Here is a 12381-nt window from a genome sequence, read left to right on the forward strand (position 1 = left end):
CCTCTTCGTAATCTCTCTCTGCGGCTGGCTACCAATCATTCCCCATCCCTCCAAATCCATTCGTCATCATTTGCTCTCATCAATTTTTTCTTTCGCCTAATTCACGCATCACAGATTCGCCCATGACTTCCTGTCGTCTATTTTATTCACCTCATCTTCACCGTGACATTCACACATTGTACCGTTGTTAAGTCTCTGTCAAGCGCCTTGGGCAATGGGCTATATGAATTACATTAAGATAAGATAAGAAATGTACCTTCTGGGTTACCTGTTCAATTATTTTAATCATAAAACAGAAGCAGAGAGATAGCATACTTGAGAAGAGCTCAGGATCTGAAAAAAATATTTTAATCGGTGTGATAGCAGCTGTTTTAGGAAGATAAGAGAGACATTATGGTTTTTAAAAGTTGTGACCTATGGTAAAGTTGTGATCTATGGTTCTTTCGTAAAGTCACGTAGAAATAAAATAAAATAAATAAAAATAGAATACACCGATTCGATTGCAACACAAGCAACCATCATTAGGTAAGAATGAATGAGAAAACAAACATAGCAAACTTAGAAATATAATGCAATACAACATAGAGAGTCGGCTAACACAACAGTCAACACCCTACCTGTTTGATTACGTTCTCCCAAAGATTGCTAAATTTGATAGAGAGACAAAACACAGACATGGAGACATATAAACAGATACACAAGCAGAGAGAGACAACACAGAGACACACATAGACACACAGAGAAACAACGCCTCTATGTCGAGGCCTTAAATAAAGAGAGGGGGGGGGCAGAGAGGAGGGGGGGGGTTGGAGTAGAGAAATTAGCATGTCAATGAGAGAGTTGTGTGGAAATCCACCCCGTAGCGGCCGGGGGAGAGAAAGAGCAATGGACCTATACAAGCCTGGCAAATTTTAGAGAGATAAATAGGAAGTTTGAGAAAACAAACTTAGTAAGATTTTGGAAATGTAATGGAATGCAACACAGAGAGTCGGTTAACACACAGTTTAATGCATAGCCTGGTTGATTACGTTCTTCCAAAGATTGCTAAGTTAGAAGTTAAGTGTGAATTTTGAGAGAAAACAAACTTAAATTTAAGAGTAATTCCTGCAGTCACGAAAACTTCAAATCAAGTTGGAACCAAATCTACGGGGAGGATTGTCAAAATAATTCTTACATCAACCTCACAGTTTCACTTGGTCCCGAGTTGCTGATTTGGAGTAAACACGTGCTCCAATCTAGAGGCCTTGGTACATTATGGAGTCACATGTATGTATGTTTGACTTCTTTCGCATTGTACGTAGCCAACTGTGCTTATCAGAGGTGCGGCGGTAGGACAACAAACTAAACACAAAAAACTGTTCTAAAGAATTTAGTTTTCAATCCAGCTTTAAAAGTGCATAGCTCCAGTGGCTTCCTAATATCGGAAGAAAGAGCGTTCCAGACGCCCGCAGAAACACATGTGAACGCGCACGATGCGGTGACCGTCGTTTTTCGATGGTTAGCCTCCCTGTGCACACTCGCACCCTGCCTTGACACGGTCTCCTCTTGCATTGCTTCTCACTCCCTCCAGCTAAATATTGATACGGCCTAAGCGGCCCTCATGCGGACTCTTCTGCAGCCCACGAGGGGAAATTACCTCTTCGTCAAAGTCCAATGCGCCTTGCCAGGATGTGAACAGCCAATCAAGGGTCTATGATCATGGCCAAATGTGACGGCGAAGTGTAATCACAGGAATAACCATACGGAACAGAGAGAGAGCAGTAACACGCAGTGAATTGGCAAAACCATTCATTACAATTTGGCGTGAGAAGAATCCGTCCGTCGTGAGTAGGAAATGAACTCTCAGCAGTGACGCCGGAGGTATCGCTGTTGTTGTTTTGTTTGTGCCGCTTTAAGACAACAGAATCGTGGAGTCAGGGTGGCTCGCGGGTCCTGACGTCCAAGGGGGCAAGCTCAGGAGCAGCAGCTGACTCACCCTCACAGCAGCAGCAGCTGGTCACCCGCACTGTCACTTACGAGACACCCAAGGTATCTGCTTGCCATGGACCAGTACACACCTTAGTCGTTCATTTTAACGCATAGGCTTTCGCGACCAATATTGTCAATTAACCTTGGTCATTGTTGCTGTTCGTTGCCATTCGTGGTATAGTTACAGGTGTCCCTCGAATTACGAACATTCAGCGTACGAAATTTCGGATTAACAATATCGAATTTCCGCGTGAACGAAATTTCACTACGGCCGCGCGCCGTGAGATCATCAAACGAGAAGCCAATCCGGGAGGCTTCAGTGCCATCCGCGACAGCATCACGGTGTCCCTGCAGTGCACCAAGAACGCCTCCACATCACCTTGCCAGTTATTCAAACATGCAGCAGATCTTTTGTCGAGTTTCCTTAAAATAGTTAATTAATTTAGTTTTCAATTAATTAGTATTCGATCGTTTTAATATGTATGTTCCTTATTCTTATTGGATCGTGAAAAGTAATGTAGGTGTATATTTTTAGTTTAGGAGTAGAGTTAGAATGACTGTCCGAAACATTACTCATTTTTAGTGTTAAAGCGATGGGAAAAGCGGTTCCGGTTTACGAATTTTCGTTTTACGCGTCTTTTTTTAAGAACTGCATCCCTTTCGTAAATCGAGGGATAACTGTACTTTTGACACATACATCCAAAGCCAAAGCTGTGGTTAATTATAAATGAATGGGTTCAATTACAGGTGAGTAGGGTGTGAAGCGCGGTGGTGGTTATCCTGTGTGTGTCGTAACGATGTCTAGCACGCAGTGCTTCGACCCAGGCATTCGCGAGGAGTGCAAAAGAGCAACGCGGTTTCCTTGTTGTGCGATTTAAACACGAGGGAGGGGGGGTGGGGGGAATTCTCAATACCCAGGAAACGCGACCGACCGACCATTGCATTTTCTCCACACGTTGACTTGATGAACATTTTTACGTTGCGCAGAGCGAGGGCATTGCTGAGGGGCAGGCGGGGACACTGATGAGTGCCCAGACCATCACCTCGGAGTCCGTGTGTACATCCACTACGACGCACATCACCAAGGTAAGACAATTGCCAATTTTGCACTTCCAACGCAATCGAAATACAATTTAAATTTATATATTCTTATAAATATTATAATATATATGCACGGGTACAGACTTGTTGGCAAGCCACTGTCAGGTGAGGGCCTCCCCGTGCAGGGCGGGTCGTGGGGATTATTAGACCTTCACTCCGCTGGTCAGCGCGTGTCAGCGATGGCGGCGAGCGTAGACGTTGGGGTGTAGTGCTGTACAACAATGAAAATGTCTACACTGCCTTTTACTGACAGTGTAGCCACCGTATGTGCAACCACACCTCAAAAATACCATAAAGAGGACGGGGACACCTGTACCTTGGGAAATATGTAAACAATTTCAATCTTTTTAAATAAGGCCATATAGTAATAATAATAATAAGTAAATACAACCTTCAGTTGCTTTTTCTTGTAAATATCGGACCTGTAGTTAACTGAGGATGTATTTTGGAACCACTAGAAGGGCCTGAGCTTTGGGTTAATGTGGTCCATGTTGTGGATGAGTACGGGGTTTGGAAATTGAATTTTGCATCACCTCAAGTTAGCGGCTGTCCCACCAGTTTGACACAGTGTTAGAATGTCCCATGCATTGAAAAGGTTGAATTTGCAATTCTCAGCTGGGGGTTCAGCTCACACAATCGTTCCTAACGTGTCAATAAAATCGGTACCACAACTCTAAAGTTATCGTTAACCTGGAGACACTGGCTCCTATACCATCGGAATATGGAAATTTCATCACTGACTTTGAATTTTTGTAAATTTGCAGCTGTGGGATTTGGGGGAGGCCATTACAATCGGCAGAGTAACATGTGACAAAGTGCGCGGTGCATCAGTGTAGCGGTTAGCATATTGCACTACGAACCTGGCCATCCAAATAAAATTCCCGCTTACGGCCATCACCAGTGACAATTATCTGAACGAGTCCTGGGCCTCCCCTAGGTCGACTCAGCCTCAAATTAGTACCTAGTGCGGTGTGTAAATATCGCCACTCAAGAGACAAAGACGGCCGAGTGTGGTGTTGGCCACCCACCCCCTCGTGTACCGTGCAGGCCTTCAAAGGTGCTCGCTAACAGAACTTGCCCAAACAGTTTATTAAGGCGATACGGGGATCTTTGTCTATGTTTGTTGGTGCATCAGCTTCGCTGTCATTCAGGCCGGCTGTAAATTGCAATTTGTTACTTTGGAACGTTTTGTTGATGGGGCATTGATATGGTCCAACGGCACCTTTCGTTCAACACTTGTGTTGCAGAGGCCCGTGGTTTGAATAATAGCCAGGCCACCCCAGGCTATTGCTGCGGGGTGTATTAACCGTAAAGTACTCGGCACTGCCCACTTCACAGTGGACGTTTTAAGATCCCGTGTTGTCATTCAAATGAGGGGGCTGTCATGCGCTGACCGCCACTACAGTCCAAATTTGCCAAATTAGAAAATGACCCGCAAATTACTCTAAACTAAAACTATTATATCCATAACAGAGGTTTTTTTTTAGTTACATCGGGTAAATATATAAATGTGCCATTAAACCTGCCACCACCCGACACAGCCAATTAGTAAGCTTTGTCACCTAAACAAAACATGCCAATTCGTTACTAGTACAGCACACCGGCATGTTGGAGAGAAATCCAACAACATTTACAATTCGAGTACTGTGACATTTCGCCGGTAGTTACAACCAGCGACATCACCACTGCAGTTTCTGAAAAGCCTTGCGCGATAAGAATGGCACGAATAATTAGATTTATGAAATGTATTATTTAGCAAAGCTCACCTGGATTTTACATCTGTCGTTTTGACAGATTGTGAAAGATGGCATTTCAGAAACAAGAATTGAAAAAAGGATTGTGATTGCGGGAGATGAAACAATGGACCACGATCAGGTACAACACAAACCATTGTAACTCTGTTTCATTCCTTGTTCAAGGAATTGTGTTTTTTATACTCGTGGGAGAAGTTAAAATGAAAGCATTCAATTTCTCTAGAATGGAAATACGCAGGTAAGCTGTGGCTGGATGGCTCAGGAGCTTATTCCAAGTCAAGCCTTGAACCAGGACCGCTGAGTTCCTGCATGGGAATCGGAGTTTCAGCAGCCTGGAATTTAAATTGGGTTCTCACTGCGCCGAGTTGATGTTCTCAAGTTGGCTGTCAAAACAAATTCACAAAAAAGCGATACTGTACTGAATTTGCTTTCGAATCTAATTTGACAGATTTCAGTTCTGAGAATTAAAAATCTGTTTTATATTATCGTGTCACGAACACTGTGTTTGCAGGACACGTATACAACTGTGCCATCTGGTGTAGATAAGAGGCCTATTGAAGTGACTTCAGAACTAGATGAACGGATGTGTCCAGCATTGATCAGGCACTGGAAGAAAGAAACCAACAGGACTTGTGTGTGATAGTTGGATCATATACACGGATCGTGATGTGTATGACGTGTGGCTTGTACGTGGGCAGAGTAATATGGTGATTTATTACTCGTATATATACCGAATGAACATCATTCTTGAAACGCCTTAACTTAAATTTGCGTTTTGTGTAGGCCCTAGTTGAGGCCATCAAGGAAGCAAAGAAGCAGCACCCAGGAATGTCAGTCACCAGAGTGGTCGTCCATAAGGAGAGTGAAGTAGTGGAGGATGACCGGGATAACGCAGTGCCCGGTAGGTCCACAGAAAGTCTACAGCCAATGCTGGGACATTATTACGGGAAGGGCCAGAATCTTCTTGTGTCCTTGTGGGTAAACCGTTATAACTCCTTCATCCGTGCAAGGCATCGTAAAACACCACACACAACAGTAGCTGTGCTGCCGCATATGGACATCTTGTGAAGAAACGCTGATAATATAACCAGAAAGAGACATGGCTTACAAACCCTGACTCTTTGTCAAATGTCCATTACACACCTAATAATTAGTATGCTTGTTTACCCAGGAAAGCCTGAGTATCATGTGTTTTTTTCAGGATGTTGCTGCCATTCTTTTTGTTCAGGAGGGGGCGATGGTTGCTGTATTCTATCCCATTTGAGTAATTTGCGGGTAATATTTCAAATTTGACAAATGTGGATCATGCCGTTGGCACAGAATGGCCTCATGTTGCGTCTTTAACGTCCACTATGAAGCAGACAGCATGGATGTTTTTGGTTCATGCACCTGCAGTATTAACCAGAGCAGCTGCTAGAATAGAACTGTGAACCTTCTGCAAAAAAGTGGTGAATGAAAACTCTTATGCCAGATCACTTCTGCAGAAAATTCTACCTTGAAATTCCAGGAATTCGCATCAGGGTTTAGGGAGCAGGAATTGATTTCTACTGAGATGTGGTACCGGTATTGTGTAGGACTTTATTACCATATACTGCACAATTTTGATAGACCTAGGCTGAAAAATACTGTAGTCGTAATGTGCATAAACCAGGAGGTTGTGAGGTCACAAGACTTGGTATGTCAACAGTGAATATTTGACCAATTTTGTGCACTATTCATGATTCATATTTTTTAGTTATGTCGTTATGCCACCAACGCCCGACACAGCCAATTAGTAAGATTTGTCACGTGAACAAAACGTGCCAAATGGCCATTACTTAAGCGCATCGGTGTGATGGAAAGTCAACTCACAAAATGTACAATTGAGTACAATGTTTCGCTGGTGATTACAACCAGCTTCATCAGGCGATTTTCCAGAATTGTTTTGTTCACGTGACAAACCTTACTTAGTGGCTGTCGGGTGGCGGTGGATTAACGACACATTTGTATTTACGCAAGCTAACCCAAAAACTGTACTATGAATAATATTGGTCACGAAAGCCTTCGTGCACTACTTTGGAAGAGTTTAAAGGTCAACTATAGTCATTAAAGATGGGTGTTTTAGACAGGAATAATGCCTGTGTGACTGCGAGTCAGAGAGATAGACTGAAATGTTGCATTGACATTGACTATGATGTCCCCTTTATCATTCATATCTAAATACTTGCTTTTGTGATTTGAGATGCTGGGTGTTTTCTTCGTGAAGAAGGTTTTCTTCTTCACGGTACAATGTCATGGTATAAATGTAAAGTGGCCATGCATGTAGACGACACGGAGCACACACGGCGAGCTTAGGTTATGTTTGAAGGCGATGATTGTGTGAAGGTTAACTGTGCATTTTTTTTTTCACAGAGTGAGTGATGAAGTGAATGGATCATGACGACAGCACCCCGGCGATCGCGTTTCGGCTGTTGGGAGCCGTCCCGCGGGATGGAAACTCCGGGCTTCATACTCGACGCTTTGCACGGGAGGATGAGTAGTTATAGTGTGGTGGGGGTGGGGGGTAACTTGTAATTTTCAGTTTAAAAAACACTTTATAAAATAAAAATCAAAAAAAATGTTTATAATGAAGTAGATGAGTGCATTTTAGAATATAAATTGTCCGTACCTTACACGTTTTTTTATATAACACTTTGATTTACATATTGTATGCAATTTTTTGTGGTTCACGCTACGTCAACATATGCCAAGGCTTGTTAAAAACTTTTGCTTCCAATAAAATATGCAGTATATCTATTCACAGTTGTCCTGAGTATTTAAAATCAGGAACACTCTCAAATGCTCCGTACATGTAAATTACGTGGGACATTGAAAATGTTAAACAGGCAACGACCAATGTGACCTTAAGCAGAGGAGAACACACGCTGGCAGTGTGCCCCTCTCAGAGGCGTCAAGCATAAGGGAGTGCATTTGTAATGGAGCACAAACACAAATAAGAATCGGCAGCTTCATCACAGCAATACAGCGGAGTAACAGAAACATACTGCATTTCGTGGGCTTACATGTTCCCCATATTCAAAGCTTATGGGTGCTTACCCCGTGAGATGAACTCGTTAAAATTGGAGTAAACAACAATAACTGCATTCAAAAGGGCTATGTCTTACAATGACCGTAACATAAATAAAATCATCATGGGACCTCCTTTGCCAGTACCAAAATATGAGAATAGGTTTTTCCCATTTTTATCTGGCAACAAAACAGGTGTTAAGTTGTTAAAACACCAAACTGAAAACTTTTACAAGGAATCATGTCTGCATTAACCACAATGCTTGTGGTCAGAATGCAAACGCCTTTTGGCTTCCTCTGATCTAACACCGTTTGAGACGAGGCTCAAAAGAAAGCTGTCTCTGGTGTGGACCAATCAGTTTCAAAGACAATGCATATATTATCAGAGTACGTTTTTTTGTTTGCATTTTGACCACAAGTATTGTGGTTAATGCACCGCTCTCCCCTGACCCGGCCCGGAAAGCGAATTCGTAGTTACGCGATTCATCTTTTAGGGACAAGCTTCGCACTTACGCTGCGGGTTTCACAGTTACGCGCTCAAGAAAAAGACGTAACCCCATTTTTTATATAAAATGTTTGATTTGTTTTCTTTCAATATTTCTGATGGCGTCTCCGTGTCATGGCAGTGCCCAGAGTCACGTGCTGGGCACTGCCGCCGTAGCTCTGAGTAGAAGCAGACCACGGAAACGTTCAAGAAGCCCTGAAGTTACTCATTAAGTCATCTTTGTAAGTAATATTTTTAATCTTGATTACTATTACGTGTAATTAAACTCCTTACTAAGTATTTTGTTGCAATGTTATTACGTATTGCATTTATATGTATTTTGGAAATGCAGGGCTAAAATTATTAAATGTTTTATTATTCGGTAATGCATCTGCCCTTGTAACGTATGTTGAACTTCTTTCACACCATACGTAGCCAACTGTGCTAATAACATGTATATCTATGGGAAAATAGGCTTCATACAGCGCGATTTGACTTAGGCGTTGTTTTTCCGGAACGCATGTCTCGCGTTACACGAGGTTCCGTAACTAAAAGTGAATTGAATTGTTTTTGTTAAAGTGTAAATATTTGAAACTGCCTATTATTTTACCAATTCATGCGTTGTACACATTACAATTTAAACACATTGTCTCACACAATCCAACAAAGCACATCACTTTCAAATTATCAGGTGCCTCTTATCGCGATTTGTGTGGAATGTACCGCAATGGAAAAAGCGTGCACAGAGACGCAACGCCTCGATCGTGGAGCGATACTTCCCACTGCACAAGGGTGACACGAAACTGATTCGAATTACAGACCCCATTCGCTTCTTATCGCACGTGTACACATTGTTCATGAAGATAATGCAGGGCTAAAATTATTAAATGTTTTATTATTATGTTTTATTATTCGGTAATGCATCTGCCCTTGTAACGTATGTTGAACTTCTTTCACACCATACGTAGCCAACTGTGCTAATAACATGTATATCTATGGGAAAATAGGCTTCATACAGCGCGATTTGACTTAGGCGTTGTTTTTCCGGAACGCATGTCTCGCGTTACACGAGGTTCCGTAACTAAAAGTGAATTGAATTGTTTTTGTTAAAGTGTAAATATTTGAAACTGCCTATTATTTTACCAATTCATGCGTTGTACACATTACAATTTAAACACATTGTCTCACACAATCCAACAAAGCACATCACTTTCAAATTATCAGGTGCCTCTTATCGCGATTTGTGTGGAATGTACCGCAATGGAAAAAGCGTGCACAGAGACGCAACGCCTCGATCGTGGAGCGATACTTCCCACTGCACAAGGGTGACACGAAACTGATTCGAATTACAGACCCCATTCGCTTCTTATCGCACGTGTACACATTGTTCATGAAGATAATCGAGAATGGAATAATGGCAATATTAAGAGGTCAATCGACCACACGAGCAAGACGTGTTTAGGAAAGCGGTTGATGGTCAGGGTAAGAACTCTGAAGGTTGTCGTGGGCACGGTGTCAGGGTGCTTGCTCAGCACCGAGAGACGTGCTGTGGTTACAGGAGGCAATGAGAAGTCACCAGGGGTGAACAAGTAACATTGGTGTGGGCCCAACAGCCACAACAGAACAGAAGATAGTGAAATCCTAAAAACTAAACTTTTTTTATTTTACCAGGTAAGGCCCACTGAGCTATACAGCTCTTTTTGAGAAACGACCTGGCCACAAAGGATAGCTCAACGAAGTGGCTTATCATGTGGACATTTCTCGCAACCAAATACTCTAAACGCACGTTTCCAAATGCTGATGGAAAAAACGGAGGATCCGGAGAAAAGACAACGCGACCACGTGGAGAACATGCAAACTGCAGATATACAGGCGTCAGGGTCGAGATCGAATCCACGACCACTTGCATATCAGGTGAGGTAGTTAACATCTCCCCATCATGGCGCCCAAATACTATACAGAACTGCAGAGCGGGCGGACCGGTGTTGTTACAGTCACTATACATGAAGGGGGCATTTGTCGACTGGATGTTATTTGGGTGGGACGTCGATATTCCACCTTCGGTAGATTACAATAAGCTCAAGGAAGGGTGGTTCTGGTGAGGCACGGCTCTGGTAGCCTGCCAGGGGGATGCCCTCAGCGCGTTGGCAGGTTGTTGGAGTGGTGCCACGTGTACTGTGGAGTTAGAGGGAGCGACAGGAGATGATGCCTCGGCGCGGTGGTGATGCCTGTGGCCGGTAACATCATTGGGGTGGGACTGGTAAAGGAGTCGTTGGGTTAAACCGCGCGTGGTAGTGCAATTAAAGCGAGCACTACGGAGGGGAAGCTTCACGATTCCGATTCTACACAAACTTTGAACAACGACGACAAACACATAACAACAACACAGACGAGTGAAGGTCAGTGACTCTGCTTGCATGGACGCAGCAGGGCCCGCAGTGGCGCCCACACCGCCTTTGTCTCTCTTCGCGGACCTCTGGGGCCCACCACCGACTCCTGCCCCCTTCTACTCCTCGAGAGCTGCAGCCTGCAGGGTGGAGGAGGGTGGGGGAGAGTTGCAGCAGCGGCAGGACGTTGGTTGGGTCCGTTGAGTGTCGTCGATGGATGTTGGTGGACTACGGTGCGAGTTTAAAGACGGCGAGACTGGTGGCTTAGATGTCGCCTCCTCCCGGGAAGGGGGGCGAGTCTACCCTCCCTCCCCCTTTAAACCCCAATCATTGCTACTGTGATATTTACCAGGGAATATACCGTAGATGTGTTGTTATTTTTCATGGACTGGAGGACCAGTCCGCGCCTCTGTGTGTATGAAGGATTCGGTCTTTTTGGATGTCTGATGACTTGAGAATCGGCAGGCATATCCGTCGTATATACACGTTTACCAGTGCAGTGCTTACTACACGTGAGTGGGATCATTTAGGGGTCTTGCCTATTGATTGTCTCAGGCCGTCTTTTTTAGCGGGACTCCCATCTCCCATTGCAGTAGCTCAGCATACGTCGGCTTCAGCTGGAGAAGATCGCCCTCTGTAAAAGACACGCGTTAGCACATTCAGAACGGTACATTTGTACACCGGTCTAGTGGACATTTATCCATCTAACACGTGTAGCGTGGTAAAATACGCGGTGCACACTGCTGGCCGAGGGCCACCGAGGGCAGGCAGTAATTACAACTAGCTCTGGCTGTCGCCTGATTAAGCTAGTTGTAATTACTGGCGAAACGTCGTACTTAGATTGTACATGTTGTGGCTTGGCTCTCCAACACACCGGTGGGTGCTGTACTAGTGACGGATTGTCACGTTCTGTTTACGTGACAATTCGTCACTAGTTGGCTGTGTCGGGTGGTGGCGGGTTTTAACGACACATTTTTATATTTACGCGATCTAACCCCAAACACCTCTATTATGGATTTATCCGTCTACTAAGGCACTAATTCATCCTCCCAAGCCATGATTTTCACAGTTAAAGATGAGACGTCTGGCCATATCAGGCACTGAATTCATCCAAACACGAATTATCGGCAGTTTTTTTCACGGATAAGTCTTCCAGAAGTGGTCACCAGTAGTGACAGTGCCGTATTACATTCGGAAGATCTACATAAGTTCAATGGGTAAGAAGTAATTATTTAATGGCTCCTCCCCGCCAAGCCCCACCCCTTCTCCCCGCCCATGTTCGCCCCGCCCCTCCTCTCCCCACCCCGCCCCCCTGTCCCCGCCCCTCCTCTCCCCGCCCCGCCTCCCCACCCCGCCTCCCCACCCCTCTCCACGCCCCTCTTCCTGCCTCTCCTCTCCCCACCCCCCTCTCCCCACCCCACCCCGCCTCTCCCCGCCCCAGTCCCTCCTCTCCCCGCCCTTCTTTCTCCACCCCTCCTCTCCTCGCCCGTCCTCTCTCCGCCCCTCCAATCCCAATAGAGATTCTGATTCAATCCCAGTGTACCCAATATTGTGATTGCGCAATACCATAAGGTTATTGCACAATCACGGTAAGGCGATTGGCAGTAGTAGAAGTAGTGTGCAGTATGACGGGGACAGCTTC

General features: G+C 44.5%; 1 protein-coding gene and 1 long non-coding RNA gene across 8 annotated transcripts in view; one reads left to right on the plus strand and one right to left on the minus strand.

Moving 5' to 3' along the window:
- Positions 1-7600, plus strand: part of LOC144730536 (protein 4.1-like) — a 70146-nt gene extending 62546 nt beyond the window's left edge. For 5 of the 7 annotated variants that reach the window (XM_078611253.1, XM_078611254.1, XM_078611255.1 and 2 more), the window contains 5 exons: positions 1897-2028; positions 2956-3054; positions 4864-4944; positions 5607-5724; positions 7215-7600. In XM_078611253.1, the coding sequence (XP_078467379.1) occupies positions 1897-2028; positions 2956-3054; positions 4864-4944; positions 5607-5724; positions 7215-7219 (435 nt within the window). In that variant the 3' untranslated portion in view covers positions 7220-7600. The remainder of the gene's footprint in view (positions 1-1896; positions 2029-2955; positions 3055-4863; positions 4945-5606; positions 5725-7214) is intronic. The other 2 variants (XM_078611256.1, XM_078611260.1) reach the window with 1 other exon arrangement.
- On the minus strand, positions 7405-12006 carry LOC144730612 (uncharacterized). The gene is made up of 2 exons (XR_013587820.1): positions 11279-12006; positions 7405-10879 (listed from the first exon to the last, which is right to left on the minus strand). It is a non-coding gene; the product is annotated as an uncharacterized LOC144730612 (long non-coding RNA).
- Positions 12007-12381: the final 375 nt, after the last annotated feature.

Source organism: Lampetra planeri, chromosome 2, assembly GCF_965212315.1.
Source record: "Lampetra planeri chromosome 2, kcLamPlan1.2.h2, whole genome shotgun sequence".
Classification (NCBI taxonomy): domain Eukaryota; kingdom Metazoa; phylum Chordata; class Hyperoartia; order Petromyzontiformes; family Petromyzontidae; genus Lampetra; species Lampetra planeri.